The 20,965-nt window shown below is 43.9% G+C and overlaps 1 protein-coding gene across 16 annotated transcripts in view; it reads right to left on the reverse strand.

Moving 5' to 3' along the window:
• DMD (dystrophin) overlaps positions 1-20,965 on the reverse strand; it is a 2,379,610-nt gene that overhangs the window by 189,409 nt on the left and 2,169,236 nt on the right. For all 16 annotated transcript variants that reach the window (XM_045050793.1, XM_045050788.1, XM_045050791.1 and 13 more), the window contains one exon: positions 17,962-18,022. In XM_045050793.1, coding sequence (XP_044906728.1) covers positions 17,962-18,022 — 61 coding nt within the window. The remainder of the gene's footprint in view (positions 1-17,961; positions 18,023-20,965) is intronic.

The following is a 20,965-nucleotide window of genomic DNA, read 5'->3' on the forward strand; positions in this document are numbered from 1 at the left end:
ATCCCAAGCAGGTTCTGTGCTGTCAGCATGGAGCCCAGCGCAGGGCTCGATCTCACAAACCCTGAGATCATGACCCAAGCGGAAATCAAGAGTTGGATGCTTGACCAATTGAGCTGCCCCAGTCACACTGTCATTTTAATTCCTTATGTAGACGAGTTCCCTCCTGGTACAGTGCCTGGACACATGATCTCCCCCTTTTGCTGTGTTAATGCTCATTCAGACTTAACCACCTCTCTGGCTCTACTTTAGAGAGAGCACGGGCGTTGCTTACCAGGGGTATCCTATGCGTCTAGCACTGTGTCTGGACCACCCGCACCATGGTAAATAAATACTTACTGAATGAATCCGTCAGTCAAGAGTGTGTCTTTAAACAGCTACTTGCGATTTTTCTCAGGCAAGGAGAATCTAACCATTTCTTAAGTGCCTCCAAATTAAAGAACATTTTGGCATTTGTGTGAAATTTTGAAAGCCCCGACAAATAGCAGTTCCTGTTTTTACAAACAAGACTGAGGTTAAGCAAAATATACCAAGGAAAAAATGGACTTTGTACTAAATTGGCTAATTATGGGTGAAAGTAGCCATTTATGCCTTGACGATGATCAGAGACAGCCTTATAAACTCTGTCTCTTTAATGAATAATAATGCATTTTATAGTTTTAGGCTTTCATTTGAGCACTTCAGAACGGTTCACAAACACACGAGTTTATCTCTGCAATGGTATTGCAGGCCAATTCAAGGAAGTAAATCACGCAACGGGGTTCAAAAGCATAGGGAATTCTTGGATACCTAAGAAAAAGCTCTCTACTTCCTGTACCTAGTTTACGTATGTTTTTACAGTCTCATACAGATCGTTAATATGGAATTAAAAAAATAGAGATTATTCTAACTTTTTAAGGTTTATTTATTTACAGTTTGTTTGTTTGTTTGTTTTAGAGTTTATGTTTTGAGAGAGAATGAGGGAGGGGTGCGAAGAGAGAGAGAGGGACAGAGGGAATCCCAGGCAGGCTCTGCACTGTCAGCATAGAGCCCACTGTGGGACTCGATCCTACAAACCCTGAGACTATGACCTGAGCCAAAATCAAGGATCGGACGCTCAACTGACCTAGCCGCCCAGGCGCCCCTCTAGCCTTTTATTTAAATCCTATACAAATATAGCCACTTTGACAACGAATTACATTTTCAAGATCCTGCACAAATTAATCAATCTGTTATCTGGAGGGCAAGTTTTTACTGGAATAAAACATATGTCACACGAAATTTACCATTTTAGTCATTTGTTAAGTGCACAATTCGGTAGCATTAAGTACATTCACAATGGTGTGGAACCATCATTTCCATCCGTTTCAAGAACTGCTTTCATCGTCCCAAACAAAAACTTTGTGTCCGCTAAACTCTAACTCCCCTTCCCTCTTCACCTCATTCCCGGGCAACCCCTAATATACTTTCTATCTCTACGAATTTGACTCTGATAGGTCCCTCGTGAGGGGAATCACGTAGTATTTGTCTCTTTTGTGTCCGGCTTCTTTCACTTCCCATAATATTTTAAAGGTTTATTCACATTACAAGATGTGGCAGAATTGCGTTCCACTTGAAGGCTGGATAATATTCCACTGTATGTATATACCACATTTCGCTTACCTGGTCATCTGTTAAAGGACATGTGGGTTGTTTCCACTTCCTGGCTGTTGAGCATAATACTGCTATGGACGTGAGTGACGACATGAGCCGTTTCAGTTGTTGCTTTCAATTCTTTGGGATATTCGTCTAGAAGTGCACTTGCTGAATCACAGAGAATTCCCCGTTTCACTTTCTGAGGAAATGCCAAGCTGTTTTCCACAGTGGCCGCCGCATCATTTTACATTCCCACCAGCAACGTCCTAGGCTACAGTTTCTCCACATCTTCAGCCACACTTTTTTTTTTTTTAAACAATAGTCATTCTCCTGGCTGTGAAGCGGTGTCTCATTGTGGGGTCTGTGTGTGTGTGTGTGTGTGTTTACGTGCATTTCCCTGGTGACGAGATGGGGAACATCTTTTCACGGGCTTCATTCCTCATCCAAGGTTATTTCCATTCTACTTGGAGCCTTAAACATTTTGGATCCTCAGTTCTACTTCTTTGCAAAAATATGCCGTATTAAAATCCATGTGGGCACCGTTAATAGCAACTGCCCCCCTCATTGGCATGCCAGGCCTATATCTTTCACTAGGAGGACAGGAACTGCTCTGGGACATGCAGGGATTCCAGGAGGACCGGGGCGATGCTCATTACCATCATGATCGGCAAGCTCATTCTTTGGTTGAGATGTTCGCCTGGTGCTGCTGGGGGTAAAGAGTGGTCAGTGGGCACGACAGTGAGGTATCTTGTTTGCCCCTACTAGCCTTGTTCATCCTCAAGTATGTGTTTTTCAGCCATCGACCTTTACTTGGGACAGCGAGCAAAGTCAATGTTCGTATTTCAAAAGTTTACCTCTTTGAGGTTGCAGAAAGAGGGAACTCAGGGCTCAACTTGAAGAGCCTTATTACTTACCACTTTGCTACTGTGGAACAAAACTGAAAGTAAGGTTTGGACTAAGTCCGCTTTCTACTGGGAACAATAAAATGAACACACACACGAAACATCGGGTCCAATAAAATGGTTTTCCGTTGTTGTTGCTATTCATCGTTCTATGATGTGAACTGTCACAGAAGACAATCGGAGGTAGTCCCGGGCAGTTAGGCATTGAAAGGACTGTCTTCTTTCTTGGAAAAGGATATAAGAAACTAGGAACTTGGAAAGATACACTTACCGGAGTACTCCAATCAAAGTATCAAGAATAATGAGGCACAGTAAGAGATTAACAACAATGACTAATAATAAGATACGATTATAATGAGAAACTATGGTAAAAGTTATGTGAGTGTCATCTCTCTCTCTAAGGAGCTCATTGTACTGTATTTGCCTTTCTTCCTTTTGTGACGATGTGAGATGAGAAAATGCCTGCGTGATGAGATGGAACGAGGTGAATGGCGTCGACACTGGGATGTAGCGTTTGCCTGCTACTGACCTTCTGACAGTATTTCAGAAGGCGCATCACCTGCTTCTGGTTCACCGCAGGTAACCAAAACCGTGCCAAGTGAAATCGCGGAGGGGGGTGCGGAACTACCGTGCGTACGATTTTCTAACACCTACAGAATTTACGGTTTCGGTACTTATGCCTAAATTTAATTTCCTATGGATTGATTATTTTACCTCTGCCTTAGTTTGGTGTTTTATTATTTTTTCAAATGTTTATTTATTTATTTTTGAGAAAGAGTGCGAGTGGGGGAGGGGCGGAGAGAGACAGGGAGACAGACCATCCCAATCAGGCTCCACACTGACAGGGCAGAGCGCGATACAGGGCTCGAACTCACGAACTGCGAGATCATGAGCTCAGCCGAGGTCAGATGCTTCACTGACTGAGCCACCCAGGTGCCCCAGTTTGGTGTTTCATAGCCCAACTTAGATTTCACACAGATTTCCTTACGTATATTATTAGTCTATACAACAACAATCATCTGTTCCCTACAGCCACCACTCTTAACGATCACCGTAAGTGTTTTTACCACGTCTCTATTTGTATTTTGCAATCCTAAATTGACATAGTACTGTGAATAAATTCAGATGTTGCTATACTCAAGCCTGAAACTGAATACAGTTACCATCTTGGAGAAGTAAATCTAACAGCCCTAAGTACTCGTTTCTTCACTCTCTGTTTGTAACACTTGGTGATAAAGGTGTTTGTTCACTATAGAACTAGGTGTTATTTGGATAAAAATATCGCTGGTCTGGGATTCATGCTTGCCCAAGCGATACTGATTTCCTGGGAGATTTTTTTCCTCCCGTTCCAATTCAGTGTTTTTAATTGAAAATATTTTATGTTTATGTAATTTTTTTCCCAATGTTTTATTGAATTAATTCTCTGTTTTTCAAGGCCACAGCAAGTAATATAAAGGTATGGCCCAAACTGTCAGATGAGATTATTCGGTATTCCTCTACTCATCCCATATCCTCCAGATAGGAGTTATTTTTACACATTCTATTAGACGTCAGGATTTTTAGGTTTTAATTTTAAAGAAATGTTCCACATCTGAGCCCTCTGATGTACTCTGAGGTATAGTTACAGTTACAGTCAGATAACTTCTCAGGAAAAATTACTCTGTGGTTTGAACACGTTTTCTCCATACTTGCAGACTAATCTTTTCCGGTTCACAAATCAAAACAAGATTAGTATGCTCGAATCTTCCAACCAGTAGAGAAAGATCAAACTTCCAACTCAACACTGAGCTGCTTCCTTGAAAGGGAGCTGATACATCTTCTCAAGCAATACATTCAAGGGCTTGGAATATAATTGGCGATTTTGTTGATGCTGAACGAGGCTGAGCTGAGTAAGGGTGACTTTTGTTCCTCTGCCGGGCTTATAGTAAAAAGACGTGGCCTGGCAGCTGAGCATATGACATACGAGTTAGAGAAACAACTCTAAGTTCTTTAGTAATAAAGTCTATTGAAAAAGATAGAATGGGATGACTTTTCCCCCCGCCAAAGACAAAACCAAACCATATTTGAAAAAACATGGCTCTCTTTTTACTAACGCTAGACATTTATGCAATTAATCTATTTTATATGTGCTTGTTAATGGCATCTGATATTTACCAGGGCAAGACAAGAGCTGGGTGCGTATAACTAAGCGCCAGTTTGAGGTCTTTTCTTCCCCGCTGGATGCCACTAGGACTCTGCCTCAACGTCTCTCTTAGATTCTACCAACGTACCTCATCCCAACTTCCTTCAAAGTCTTTTAACATTAAGACATAGGCTTATGTGCACTCACCGAACTGAGCTTCTGAAGGCAGCCTGTGCACTTTGCCAGGAATAGGATTTGAAGGCATTGTCCTAAGATATCCTCGTAACTTTTGGCAACGGGAGCTACCAAAGGAATACGTTCACTTGACGGTACTTCCTCTAAAATAGCAACTTCCAAAGAGTTACGGTTCACAGGACAGTTCAGTGAGGCAACCAACACCATCAAGCATTTCTCTCTGCTTTCAACCACCAAAAATAGAGACAATGAAGGAGCGGATGGCTCAAGTTGCCCTCAAAATACAATTTAAACAACTAATGCCAGGGAGATTACCTAGAATAAAAACATATAGAACGCCTTTTATTTAAAAAATTTTTTTAATGTTTTTATTTATTTTTGAGAGACAGAGAGAGACAGAGTGTGTGCAGGGGAGGGGCAGGGAGAGAGAGAGAAAGACACAGAATCCGAAGCAGGCTCCAGGCTCCGAGCTGTCAGCACAGAGCCGGACGTGGGGCTCAAACTCACAAGCCGTGAGATCGTGACCCGAGCCGGAGTCAGACGCCTAACCGAGTGAGCCACCCAGGCGCCCCGAACGCCTTTTATTTTTGAGAGAGAGAGTCAGAGCATGAGCGGGGGAGGGGCAGAAAGAGCGAGACACAGAATCCAAAGCAGGCTGTCAGCACACGGAGCTGTCAGCACAGAACCCAACACAGGGCTCGAACTGACGAACCGCGAGATCATGATCTGCAATGAAGTCGGACACTTAACCTACTAACCCAGGCGCCCCACGCCTTTTTTAAAAAAGTATATTTTATTTCTTTTGATAGAGAGAGAGAAGGCATGTGTGTGTGCACATGCAGGGGAGGGTTCAGAGAGAGAAGGAGAGAGAGAGGATCCCAAGCAGGCTCCATGCTGTCAGCACAGAGCCCGACGTGGGGCTCCATCCCACAAACCATGAGATCATGACCTGAACCCAAATCGAGAGTCAGACACTGAACCGACTGAGCCACCTAGGTGCCCCTAGAATGCCTTTGATCTGTTATGATCTATTCCTTTATGAGAATACTTATTAGGATCACGGCTCAGTTCCCGCAAATATACTTACTCTTCCGCAAAATCAAAACAAAGCGTCAAGTATTTGTTCGCCATTTTTACGTGTGAGATAATGACATGCTGAGGACGACGCAGGGTGCATGAGGCTCAAGCAACGTCGAAGAGCTTAAAGCTTAATTGGAGAGGTGACGGATCACAAGATTTAACAAAACATCCCAAAGAGTCAAAGCGTGAAGACGACTCAGGGCTTCAAGGCAGTTATAGAGGTCCTTGCTCTCTTTAAGATCTATTCTAAGGTAAAATTGAACGTCATTTATATACTTTTCAATATAGAACGTACAAAATTTTTATAACATTTAAAAAACTTCAAAACCCCTATAAAAACAATGGCCATATCCCTCCGCAGTCTTGACCTTGGCCATTTCTTAGACTTGTGATTTCCTCGGAGTGGGGACCACATGGTAAGGGGAAACACATGGGCCCCCTCCTCCTGCTTTTCTTTCCTTCCACTCACTGCAAAAGGAATTTTTCAAGTAAAATAACTACATTTTGTATAGGTAGAAAGGACTGCATTTCAAACTGGAGTCCCATAAATCACAGATTCTTATCTAGTACCAATCGCCACTAATGAGTTGAAGGATCATAAGGGAAACACCGGGCACAGATAAAACGTTCTCTCCCTGGAGGAACCTGAAATCATCAGGACACGTTCCCAAAACATCCCCGTTCCTTCACATTATGACACACTCTGGTTTCGTATTAACAGAAGCGTTTTTCAAAAATGTGCGCAGAAATAGCGACACTGAGGAGAAGCCAGTTCAGTCTCCAAAGGCTTCCTTTTGATAATTTGTTAATGACAAAAACAGGAAAGTGCTCAGGTGACTGTGCCTCATTTCCTATGCAGTCGTCCCTCATAAACCCATATATTCCAGGTTTATTTACCATAAGCAGAAAAGGCAGACCGGGTATATCCCGCTGAGAACATTTTATACACAGGACTTTCAGGTATCTTTCTGCTAGTTAAAAATGCCATGAACGGGACGAACAAGGAGGTCTGGGAGGTCATTGGCATGTTTATAAGGTGGTCTGTTGAGTACAGGTCATTCAGACCCCCTCACAACCGCCAGGGAAGGAGTCATAGGCCTATTTTTCCTACCCTTTCCTTCCCTCCCCTCTTCTGCCCCTCCTTTTCTCTCTTGCTCTCATTCTCTTTGCTCTATTTACACTTTGAACTTTTGCTATACTTTAAAAAAATTTTTTTTCACGTTTATTTATTTTTGACAGAGAGAGAGAGAGAGGCAGAGCATGAGCGGGGGACGGGCAGAGAGAGAGGGAGCCACAGAATCCGAAGCAGGCTCCAGGCTCCGAGCTGTCGGCACAGAGCCCGACACGGGGCTCAAACTCATGGACGGCGAGATCATGACCTGAGCCGAAGTCGGACGCTCGACCTACTGAACCACCCAGGCGCCCCAAACTTTTGCCATACTTTTGAGGCTTGGCCCCTCCTGCTCCACCTAGAGCTCATTCTTCCCTATTATTTGGTGGGATTTTTTTTTTTTTTTTTTTTTTGCAGAAAAGTTAATGCAGTATTGATATAAGAGTGAGGAAGAAAGCATTAGCCTGGCCTCATATTTGGTAAAGCACTTCTATTTTTATATTAGTAGAGGGTGACTAAATATTCAGGTAGAGATTTCTCTTAATCTATAGGAAATCTATATCTGTGAAAACATATTAATTTCCCCCACTGGTTTGGTGGTTTTAAGTCATCTGGGAGACGGTATAGGAAAGACTTCTTTCCCACCATGTCGTTACGATCATAAACCCAGAGACAACACTGCAATAAGGGGAGATTCTCCACATGTGATACATGGGGTGACCCAATGCTCAATGACTGGGAAGCCATAACTTATGGCCATAGGCCATATGTGTTTCCTTTGTAAGACTAGAACCATAGGCCTGGGATTTATGAGGCAGATGAGATGTCATTTGTTGCTGGAAGGGGAGGATGGAATCAAGTTCAAGGACATGCTCTGGCGTTGAAAAGCCTCTTGACGAGCTGTTCTAGTCCACCTGAGTTGACCGTGTGCTAACCTCTGAAAAGTCTTAGAACTGGGAGTCTGAGGAGAAACCCATTCCATGGCATCTATCAGGTTACTCTTCTGGCCGTACTCTCACCTTAGGGAAGCCCTGATGGAAGTGGGAGGGCGTGAGCGCCAGAAATTGTCTGCTTCCTCAACTCCCATGGAGGTGGTAGGATCCGGGCTCACCAGGTATTTGCTCCATTTTATTTTTTCTTGCCTTTTATTGCCAAAAGTAGCAAAGAGGAAATTCGGCCTGTGCAACAGTCGGGTGGCAGAAGCTGACGGCAGGAAAGCCAAGGAAAAACCACCGGCAGTGCAGGCAAGGCCTATAGGGGAACGCAGGTGATGTCCAAGATGGCGGCCACACAGTGTTGGAGTGGCCGCACTTCGTTACGCTAAGAGCAGGTGTTTAACCACCAATACTAGGAAGCCGAACCGGCTGGGAGCAACAAGTGAGGTGTTTCTGGGTACTATCATTTTTTAAATCTCTATTCTCCACCCCTTTATTAAATGTTTTTTCTCTCAATCCTGAACCGCTCTACCCCCAAATAAGTCTCCACTCGCAACCTTACGCATCTGGGCTAAGCTGGCCTCTGCCCTCAGGGGGCAGCAACCATCTCCTCCCCAAGTTCAATGCATCTAGCCCTGGGAGCTTCAAGCAGCTCTGACCTTCCGGAGCACGCATGTGAGCACTGAGACTGGGGACTGTGGGAGTCCTAGACGGGGGGAAAGCCTGCTGATGTCACAGGGTTGGTGGGAAAGATGCAAAACCGCGTCATTATGAGCATCACCTAAGCCACCAACCTCTGAGTCTCAGCCGTGTCCTCTTTATTGGATAACAACCAATGGGGCCATCCTCATAGGCGGGAAGATACACAGCTAGTCCAGCACTTAGCACTTAGTAGGCACACATTAAACTTTGCTTTCATCCCGTCTCAATGACGTGGATGGTAACTATGAGGTAATGCCTCTATAGAAAGCTCAAGTCCGAGGAAAAGTGACTAAACCTAAAGGAAACAACCACCCCCACCACAACAAATTCCTTCTAAAACAACAAAGAAGCAAGTTAAAAATTAATCTTTGCACTGACCACGTGACCCGCAGTGGCTTCGGGGACCAAGATGGGTATGGATAAGTTGAGAAAGCAAAACAGAAAAAGCTACTGGAAATTTCAGAAGGACCGCTCAATGCTCACAGTGGGCTAAGCCCCACACAGGACCTGTTCTGAGGAGCTTTGCAGACTGCCGAAAGCAGAGATTTCTTTTTTTTTCTCTCTCGTAGAGTGATTTTTAAAGTTTGCAATGTGACAGCACTGATTTATATAATGCACTCAGGTTATTTTTTTTAAAGAAGAAATTGTATGTGTGTGTGTGTGTGTGTGTGCGCACGAATGTTCTCCCGGAAAGAATGCCTTCTCCCTACCCACTGTTCAGCTCCCAAGCTCCCCTGCCTTCCCACCCTCCCCCTCGGCCCCAATCCCCTGGACCGAAGCAGGGAAGACTGAATGGGATTTGGGTTTTCCCGCTGAGAGAGGGACATTTTCTGCAACCAGGTCAGTGTTCAAAGGGCTAATGCTCTAAGGAAATTATCCAAAGGGGAGAGGCAGTTCAAGGTTATTAAGTTATTTTCAAATGTTGTCTGGGCTGCTGCTGACCTTTGTCAAGGCAACAGGATGCTGCTTCCCAGGGGGACAGGATAAGAAGCAATTAGAGAAGCCTAGGAGCGGCTCAGGAATGTTTGGGAATTCACACATACCCCAAATTACGTGGGAACTCCAAAAATGAAAATAAACTGATTTGATCAAGGACCTATTTGTGTCCCAGAAAACATTCTAAACATGTAGCTGTGTTTTCGTACACATCCGACACGCCGTATCTCGTAACCGTCCATTAGACTTCGACTCCCTTTCAGAGAAGAGAAGGAAAGCCAATTCATATTCCTTACGTGCCAGAAAGTAGAATGGGTGTGAGGTGAAGCAAATGGTTTAAATAACACAGAGTATGATGAACCTGGGCGTCGCACGCGGGTTTATCTGATGTGACAGCCCATGTGTTTTTCTACCACGTGATTATGGAACCAAGCGCACGTTTGAGAAAGTTAAGAAAGAAAACGAACAAAGAGCTGAAATGATTTACTCTTCTTCTTTCAGGGAAACAGGCCTAAATACATTTTGTGCACACTCTCACATTCCCAAAAGCGCCACGAATGAGTCACGGGACGCTAACGCCATACCTGGGTAACGTAAGAGAGGTTGTGGCTTGTCTACAAAACTATGGTTGCCACGCATCCGTGCCTATGCATCCGTGTATATGTATCCGTGTATACGCATCCATGCCGCCAACTTTAACCATCACACGTAACGCACAGAATGCTACAAAAAATCTTTGTAAATAAATCTTTGTAAATAAAACCTAATCGATGCCATTCTCGTAAGATTTAGGGGCCACTACATCCCGGCCCCCCCCCAAATAGCTCCTGCATACAAATGCTTCGTGAGCACAGTGGTTGATCGATTCAAAGCTCTACTGATCACTACAAAATCAGAAGTAGAAAAAAAAAAAAAAGACCCCAGGTGCCTGGAAACAAAGAAAGCCAGAGCTCAGAGTGATCTCCGGCATTAGCTACTTCTACTTCCTTATTGTTGATGGGGAAACTCAGTCCCAGATGGGCTCAGTTGTACCCGAAATCATACTGTTAGATAAACACAGAACAGAAAGTAGATCCCAGGATTTGGTATATTCCATTCAGACTCGCGTGCTAAGGATTTTCTCCTAGGCACCTGCTAGAGGCGACACGATTAACTCCATAAAAGACTCAGCAGGCTTTCTCATATTAAAGTTGATGTCTAGAGGATATAGGAGACCCGTTCGGGCGGCACATCGGAACTGACACAGAGACGCTAGAAGATTTTCTGAAGGTAAAAGTAGGCAGCAACGTGTAAGGCACGTGCTATTACTGGTGTGCGTTCCTTCCTTCATTCCAGTATCTACTGGGCACATGCTGTCCGTGAGGCACTGGGCTGGGAAAGCGACACAGCGCCTATCCTCACGGAGGCTGCCATTTCAGTCAAGGTTACGTGTTGGAGCTTCTGAAACTATAAGGAAGGTTGTGAGATACTGTTTACGAACCTCCGAGACGCAGAAGATACCAACATCGACACCTGCCAACGAGGGCCACATAACCAAAGGCCGGAACGGGGACTCCGTGACACAATGGTGTCGCATTCAGTCTCTTTCCGTGAACAACGTAAACGGAGTTGTTTTCGTGATTCTGTCATCAGTTATTCATTACTGACTATTCCTTCATTGTGGTCCCAAAGCTTAATGAGACTCAGCTAATGTGACCTTTGGAACCATCAAGCTGTGGAGGAGAAAGCCCGGCAGAGAAGACTGACCTCTGGGTTATCTTTGTGTACTAAAGCCTTTTGAAAAGTCAGAGCACCAGGTTTTTGGCAGAGATTTCACAAATTTAATTACCCACAGATATTCACCAGTATCTTCAAAGATTGACAGCTGAAATCAGACAGCTGATTTCCCGTTACATCCACTTCCTATTATCAATGGTGCTAAACAGTAAAGTAAAAAAAAAAAAAAAAAAAAAAGGGTTAATACTATTTGTCCTTTATCCCGAGAAGAGTGACGGTGCGGTAAGAATTCTCAAGGGTGATCTGAAGATCCATTTCCATTCCTCTGGAAAAGTGCTATAAACAATTTTTCTTTCAAAGTCAACATTCATAAAATCGGAGAATGTCGGGGCTGGGAATGACATGGGATATCCCGTGATTCAGCCCCCTTAGGTGACTGACAGAGAAACTGAGGCCGAGGAAACGTAACTGATTCACCTGTGGTCAAATAGCTAGTGGAGGGGGGGGGGCGGTGCTGGCTGGTTCGGTCGGGAGAGCGTGGGACTCTGGATCTCAGGGTCATGAGTTTCAGACTCATGCTGAGCGTAGAGAATACTTAAGTAAATAAAACTGAAAAAAAAAAATTGCTAGCTGATAGCAAAGCCAGAACTAGATTTCAAGCCTTCTGATGCCTGGTCTATTTACTAGTCTCATAGAGCACGTAGCTGGGCCAATCTTAACCAATGTTTAAAGTGAATGTCAGAAGACTGGTATCATTCCTAGGACAGTAAGGTATCAGGAATGAGACATAGGGGAGTATTTTCTAAGTTGGGTGAGGAGCGAGATGATTCATTTTCAGAGATACTGTGTTGTCTAGTTAACAATAGGTTTACAACCTACTGGAAATACGTACGGACCCTCCCGCACCCCCAACAATGGAGTCCCAAACCCTTAGACGCTTCACGCTCCGGCTCCTCCCCTCTCTGTTTCTCAGGCTTCTTTTTTGCGGGCTTGGCAATGAGCATGCGCCAAAGAAGGGCGGCCCCTGCGTCACCTCAAGGAACGTACATTTGCTCTAATCAGACTACTCTTTGCCTTACGTGGGCACAGGCGACTTCCGGGTAAGGGTGCAACTTCTGTAGTGCTCAGCCAATGAGGAACCAGGGGAGGGAGTTGCACAGTAGGAGATAAATTGCCTGCTGCGACTGCTCCCAGTGTGCCCGTCCATCAGACGCCCACTCTTGCAGGAATGTTGACTCAAGTCGGCTTCACTGTGGTCTGAGTTTCCACATCCCTCCTTTGATTGGGTTAGTCGGCTGATTTCTCACACTTGGATGTCATAATCCGGTGTTCTTTATGATCAGAGCCTGTCTCCTTCTCAGATAATGTATCCGCTGCAAGCCAGCCAACGCAGGTACTTAGCACATCGGTTGCTGTTAAAGCTGAGACAGAGCTCACTGCGCCTTCCTCTCTCTATAAATACAGGTACTGAAATAGCAATCAGGAACTCAAAGGAACAAATATGCTCACCTCAACTTGAATCAGAGCGACTCTCGGCACAAGTAACGGGGAACCGGAGCAAGAACACGCGCGAGATATGCATTAGATATGGGAGGGATTTGGAATCTGAAAAAGTGCTCAAGAAGGCTGTGAGCAACCCCCACGCAATAGGTAAGTACAGAAACATGCCTGGGATTGGGAGGTGAGGGAAGGGTCGATCAGGGTCATCAGACAACATCTACAGCAACGTGTACAACGCCCAAAACAACCAGCGGGAAGAGAGAGACACTCCTGTGGACGTGAGTTGCTTCGTGAGCGTTGGATGTGAAAAAAAAAAAAAAAAGCTGATCAGTTAGCATGTTTCCCGGAACCCTTTTTTCACTCTTCGGTGAAGTGCTTCAGTGATAGTTAGGAAGGGAACCTGCTGACAGGCCTTACTGGCGACTGAGTCAGCCGGTTTTCCACTGAGTTTCATTAGTGAATGCCTCCCAGTCTTTACAAACAGCAGTGCCTTTAAAAGAGGAGAGGACCCGCTCGTCTAAAAACCAAACCCTTCCTAAGGGCCGGCTGGCAGAAATATAAGGTCAAACATTTCAGCCGGTGTCACAGAAAAATAGTAGCAAACCAGACTCTAGCCAGAACTAACAGAGGTAGAAGAGGCTATGACCTCAATTGGTTTCTCCATTTCTGCACCAATGGGAGAAAGCGAACAGCATTTACCTTCTTCATGAGTGAGTGGAGACTGCAGACAATGCTAACACATTTAATAACCGACATTTGGGCCACTCCGGTCACTACGTCCCAAGGAAGACGTAACAGAGCTGGAAAAGATCCAGGGAGAGGCAACTAAGACGATCAAGGGGAACACTTGCCTGTCATTCAAGGACAGACTAAGAACCTAAAAAGGATTAGAATTTCTCAGACTGGGAAGATGAAAATGAAAAGGGGGTGTAAGGGGATGTGAGGCTGAAGTCTCCTTTGGGAAAACGCCCGGGGTGGCTCGGTCGGTTGGGCGTGACGTCTGGATTTCGGCTCAGGTCGTGATCCCAGGGTTGAGGGATCGAGCCCTGCATCAGGTTCTGCACCAGCAGTGCAGAGGCTGCTTGGGATTCTCTCTCTCCCTCTCTGTCTGTGCCCCTCCCCTGCTCATATGCATGCATGTGTACACGCTCTTGTTCTCTCTCTCTGTCTCTCCCAAAACAAAAAAATAAACATTAAAAAAAGTCTACTTTGGGTAAATATCATTGTATTCACTGAATTCCACAGCACTCGAGGTTAAAAAATGCAGATTGAAGAGGGACTGAGATCTCCCTTTATTTCTTTAAGTAGAAATCAGCACATTTATGCACCTTACTCTTCTAAAACCAAGGCTGAAGTGGAGAGGGGAAGAGTGTAAGAAACCGCCGGATAAACCCAATGCCAACGGGCTGATGATGCAAACAGCCACTGGTGTCTGCATGTGGGACCGAGTTCTGGGCTAGCTGCCCTGTCGGTCTGCCCCAGTGTGCTATTTCTTTGCAGGAACATACTGCACACAAGTTTGGGATTCCTGAGTTCTTCTGACAGTCAAGAACACAGAAGAATCATTTTCTAACTCATTAAGAAAGCAAGAGAATCCCAGCTCTTGGCTCCGTGTGGTTTGCCCATATGGGAGGATGCAACATAAAAAGGTGAAAGAAATCCTAACAGAATGCAGCAGCTGGTTAAAGGCTATTATATCGGAATTTTCATGAGTTTGACAGTAGGCCAAAAAGAGTACAAAATGGCGGAGAGTGGAAAAGGCAGTTGTCACAGGTTGAACATCGCTGGCGATTATTTTTTTCAGTGGCAATGAAGGCTGTAATCGAATAACCTGAAGGAGACGCTGGCAGGAGTAAGAGAGCCCCCAGGGAGCGAGAAGATGAAAACTGTAACAATGACGAATGCCGTGGACTAATAAGCTAGACAAACACGTGGGGTGAAGTATCGAAATCGAGATTCTTAGCACCATATGAAAAGCTGGTGTCGGGACGCAGGCATCAACACCGCCTGACTTGCAATCTAGAGCCCAAGACGCGGGTAGTGACTTACAACCTCAAGCATGAGTGCACAAGTCAACACCCAACTGGAATTAGGTTACTGGTGCAGAAACCTCCGGTTATTTAGGGGATCAGTTTATCCCAGCGTTGAAAGGCAAAAAAGTATTAAGTATGAAACAAAGATCCGGAGAAGGCACCTGGCTCTGTGCCTGGAAACGGGTGGTTAAAACTCTTGAATGCAAGTCTAGACAAATGAGACAACAAAGAGGAACTATGGGGCGGGGACTGGGTGAAGGAGTATCATTATAAACTTATTATATTGTTAGTTGTGGATAAATAAGGCACCTCGAATTGCAAATGGCATTTGCCAGTGCCTCAAGCCCACTGAACCTTGTACGTCAAAGTAGGTTGCTATAAAAAGAATATTTGAGACAACGGTAGTGTATAATAATGAATCACAAATGACATTAGTAATCGGTTTGTTGACCATGTGTATTTTCTGAACGTGCGTTCTCCCTACATTAGCTTAACATTTTAGAGGTATAGTTGAGAAATTATATAATCTCTAATTTCCAATAGATTATAATTTTTTAAAAAAATGTTTATTTACCTTGAGAGAGAGAGAGGGAGAGGGAGAGAGACAGAGAGAGAGAAAAGAGCTATCGAGCAGGGGAGGAGCAGAGAGAGGAAGACAGAGGATCCTAAGCAGGCTCCACGATATCAACCCAAAGTCCGATGCTGGGTTCGAGTCCACGCACCGTGAGATCATGACCTGAGCCGAAATCAAGAGTCAGATGCTTACCCGACTGAGCCACCCAGGTGCCCCAGTAGATTTTAGTTTTTAGAGAAAAGTGATCTCCATAAACTTTCAGAGGTATTTTTGAGAAGTTACCTAATTCCTCATTCCTAGAAACTGATCATTTCAGAGGCTTTAAGGTCCATGTTCCCTTTTCTACGATTTTTTTCTATCTGGGGCTCTATGTCTCTTACCACTGAATCAGGAAGAATGACAGTCCTAAATTAAACACCAAGATTTGATGTCTTTAAATGGGTACCTGGAGAAAGTGGAATGGGTTGAGGGGGCATATCTTCGGCTAATTAAACAATGGAAAAACAGAATTGCTATGACTTTTTTTTAAAATAAGAATTCATATTATGTTAATGATTAAACTAGAGAATTTAAAAAATAAAGATAACTTCTTAAAGAAAAGCTGAGATCTTAAGTTTTTGAATTTGGATAAAATCATTTGATGAGTCGCACTCATTGATTCTTAGAGCTACAGGGAACCTTAGATATCACCTAGTCCAACCTCGCATTTTCTAAATGAGAAACTAAGGTGTGTATAGGGCAAGTGATTTGCCCAAGGCGACACAGTCAACTCATGACAGAGCCAGGACTGGACCTCACGTTTTCACGTTCCCCGATCTGGGCCAGTGAAGGAGCCCTGGACAATGAGGGGGAATCTGTCTTGTTAATTTTGGACTGAATGAATCTTCACTGCCACACAGCAATGTACCGGGATCTTTGGTGCTGGGTATAGCATCGGGGAGAAGATAAATATTTAGGGAAAGGACAGTGGGTAGGGAGACCCTAGGAATCCCTGTGAGATATTTAATAAGCCCCAAACAGTAATAATCTGGAGAATAATCACTTGAAGATGTTTTGGGTTCTCAGGTGCTCTCACAATCTATGCTACAAAAGAAGAACCTCTATCCAGTAAGGACTATCTCTTCATCTATCATAAAGGAATCGGATAAAGTGAGAGCTTTATAAATGGGTTGAAGAAGTAGCAGGTCCCAAACATCTTAGAGAAGAGAATGTGGGATTGACCAAGACACCGGAGATGACTGGGCAGAGTTTGAATAAAATGGTTCCACAAAATATACAGTGGATGTAAAGCCATACAGCGCATGTCTAAGTGAATGTGTCATTCAATGAGACACACAATTTAAAATAGGTCTTTAAAAGACGTAAGGGGACCGAATTGGTAATTACACAGCATGAACATAATACAATTTGAAAATAAGAAAGATAAAAAGCGGGATCGAAGCAAATCGAAGGAGAGGCTTTAAAGGTAAGAGACGCTTTGTCGGGAAAAATTTAATAAGACGCAACTTTCTTAAAGGATGTGTCTCTCCCTGAATGGCCCAAAGAATTCCCTCACCCCCATTCTTCTGAGTGAACAAAAGTGAGGCATGCGATCTAATTTCCGGAGAATGGCAGTCATGAAGATCTAGGATTGCTGCGATTGCTTTAGAACTGAATTATGAAGAAACGCTGGGCAGCCGAAGAACAGAAGCCAACCTGATAAAAGATGGCAGACCCTTCAGCTGGTATTGAAGATTATTTCACGAAGGCGATTAAATTCAATTATTGAACCAGCAGGTCCAAAGTTAAGTTGAAGTTGAACTCTATCGCATGATCAACGAGAAACTGTTAAGGTGCCATAATGACCCACTATCCTCCCTCCTGTCCCTGGCGTGTTGACCCAATGTATCAATGTACATTGACTCAATGTCAATCACTGACTCAATGTACAATGTATTTGTACTTCACAATGCATCCTGCAGAAGGTGCTTCTAAGCACCTGTATTCCTGTGACGGACACAAACGGCCCCAGAGAACGGTGTGACTCTGTTGTGAAAAATGCTGAGTGCTATGTGTCAAGAATGAACACCTCAGCTACACAAATCCGGGCCTGCTGCTGACTGCCTTTTGGGTCCATGAACTATTTATTCACCTGAAACGCTCTGTGTACATACAGCTGCCGAAATCATCCATCTTGGCTGAAAAAGAGATGCGGGAACACCCCTAAACAAATGAAACTGTCCTTATAACTATTCACTCTCACCATCCATAATATTATCTGCAGCGTTTTGTGCTATTGTGGAAAAGCCACACCACTTCCAATCACAACACACAAGAAACGGGCTGCGGTAAATGGATTTTTCCTAAAGGCAGCTCCCCGTTGCATCAGCACATTTGCAGCGGTAATTTTAGCGCGAGTTGACTTTCCAAGCTTCCTTGGGGGATGGAGAAGTAGGTATTGTAAGCCAGGTTAACGTCAGTCACAATGTAGAAATAAATCCATTTGTGAATATGCAGATTAGCCACAATAAATGCTTCTTTAGGAACGTGATGCTTCCAACTTACTTGATATAGTAGGGCACTTTGTTTGGCGAGATGGCTCTCTCCCAGGGACCCTGGACAGAAGCTGAAGGAAAAAAAAAAAAAAGGCAAGGAGGTCAAGTTCACCACAAACAGGAAAGAACATTAATCTCCAGAATTACAATTTTACACTGATATTGGTCTGTTTGCTCAGTTGCCCATGAAGACAGGACGGATTAACCTGCTGTTCTGAAGTTTCTGTCCTAATCTAAGTGAAATTGAACTCATTCAGGCACAAAGATAAATGCAAAGGAAAAAACAAACAAACAAACAAACAACTCCGTTCCAGCGCTAAACCTATAGAACAGATAAGAAACTGAATGAGTCGCTGACGGATTTTCTCTTACGCGTCTCCATTGGGTGCTTTTCTTATAACACTTCGTGTTGCTGCTTCTCACTATCTTTTACCGTTTGTTTGACTGGGTTTTATTAGTTTAACAACTCAAACGTCCCTGCGTGATACAGTTACATTTTAAGTTCTTAAAGCTAAAAGACTACACTTCTCATTCTCATATGCTTGTTTTCGTCTTTGTTTGCTTTAAACAGGATCCAATTTCATCGACCAATAATATGCTTAATTGGTGCCACAAAACATCAGCCAACCAGCATGATCTTATTGAAAAAAAAAAAAACAACCCAAAGTCAGAGAATGGCACCCGATACCAGAGTGTAATAAAACTTTTGTGATGAATGATGAATCCTGTAGGTGAAATTAAATTTCACATACTGGGAATTTGTTTTATAACGACCTTATTGTGTATTAGTCCGATCAATCATCTTTAAATTGTATTTTAAGTGCTTAAATTATCATTGGGGGGTGGGGGGGGGTTCCTTTCCCAAAGGCGAGCTCTGAGAACACCTTTTACATAGAGTTTGATCCGATGGGTGTTTCTTTCTTTAAGACAACATAATCATGTTAGGATAAACTATACCATTTCCTCAACACTAAAATCCTCCCCCAGAATGGAGTTTTTATAAAACTGGAGTGTTTTTTGTTTTTATTTTTTTTTAATGTTTATTTTATTATTTTTGAGACAGAGAGAGACAGAGCATGAATGGGGGAGGGGCAGGGAGAGAGGGAGACACAGAATCGGAAGCAGACTCCAGGCTCTGAGCCATCAGCCCAGAGCCCCACGCGGGGCTCGAACTCACGGACCGCGAGATCGTGACCTGAGCGGAAGTCGGACGCTTAACCGACTGAGCCACCCAGGCGCCCCAAAACTGGAGTTTTAAGAGAGAAAGAATATCATCACGAATACACATATAAGAAGCATGCTGATCAACATCTAGCGATTGTATGCGGATGTCCATTTCCCCCTGAATTTTCATCCTGCTTATAATTTGCAGCATAGCTGATGCTGACCATTATTTCCTCCTCTGAAAAGCTTCCTTCTAAATTAGCCTCACAGTAAATTCACGCCGCAGTATATTGAGATGTAAGAAAACGTCAAAGCTAATATATCCTTGACTACACTGTATAATATGAAAGAACAGCGCCTAATAAAAGTTAACTTCACCCACTGCCAGACAATTTAAGGGTAATGAAACCACAGATTCTTTGTTTTATAGAGAGTAATAGATGGATTGAATCACCCAACCTTCAACCAGACATTCTGCTTGGTACCTTGGTGATACGTCATTTAAAAGATACAGGATGTGGATTTGTATTTAGCTGCTAATTAAGCCTTTTCATTCTGGTGGACAGGTTTTTACCATGGGGGGCGGGGAGGAGACCTTTATCTGCCATTTCGAAGTAGTCCCTGGCTTGCAATCTCACTCAGTAGTTCTTTTTCTATTCTTACCCCCTCTGCCTTTCTCATTATCTGCCCTACTCTCCTTTGGTTTGTTTTTCTTCGCTAGGATACAGCTCTCTCGCCCTGATAAGGTGATAAAGGAAGATCTGATCTAAGAACTTACGCCGGACACCCTGACCTACCTGGGGAGAGTCTGATGTTATGGAAACCTAAAAACCTAAGCTCTCTTTCTAGGAGGAAACGGGGTAGAGAGCCAGAAATCCCAGCTCTTGTCTGCTCAGCATACCCACCCCAGCTCTCACTGACTGTATCGCCAAGCCTGTGAACGCCTGACTCGAGAAACAAGGGCTTTTCTTTCCTTCAAGGTGTCTATGGGCTGAATCTGACCATTTCTGTCACTGTTCCTTCCTTTCCAGTTCTTTATCTTCTTAATGGTCCCCAAATTAATTCCGATTGGGAGGATGCTGTGGATGTCCTCTGAGAGCGGAAGAGTCCATGTGGATTTTCTGGAATATACTGAGGTATCTCTCAGAGACAAGTGTGCTTGGAGAGGTCTACTGGTTGCCTGGGTGGCTCACGGAGGCTCTTCCAGAGCAGGGCTCTCAAGGAGCAACCTCCAAGCAGAAAATCGAGCCAGAGACGGAGGAAAAGTAGTGATGGCCAGCTGAGCTCATGGCTGGCCCTCCACTGAATACCTATAGTTGACTTTGCATTCTTAAGCATTAAAAGGAGAAAAACAAAACCAATCATATGCCGGAGGAGTACTTAGGATATGCTTAAACTAAACAGGTGAACGATGTAAAAAGAATATTCCAAAAACATTCTAAGCTCCAGATCAACAGGAAACTGGAAGCGTTTACCGCTGTAGTTCTCAACTGCCAACCTTTCATACAGAGCATGAAAATTTATGGACCTGAAACTGTATGTATAAACTGTTACTTTTTTAGTTTTTAAAATAAGAAAGGCCGTTTGCCTTTAGGTGCAGCGATCAAATAAATCCAATGGTCAAGTTCAGTGAGTTTTCTGTGCCGGAAGATGTTTTCCCCGCTTTGACTCACAGTTTACAAACGCACGTAGCAACTGCTTTGCAGTCATCATTAGAAACCCTCCAACCTCCTACCTAAAAAAATGTCCTTGATGCAAAAAAACGGGGGTGGGGGGAAATAACAATGGCTTTCCCCCATTCCTTCTGTGCCCCGTCACCACCACAGACAAACACACTGGAACTGCTTGCT

Source organism: Felis catus, chromosome X (assembly GCF_018350175.1).
Source record: "Felis catus isolate Fca126 chromosome X, F.catus_Fca126_mat1.0, whole genome shotgun sequence".
Classification (NCBI taxonomy): Eukaryota; Metazoa; Chordata; class Mammalia; order Carnivora; family Felidae; genus Felis; species Felis catus.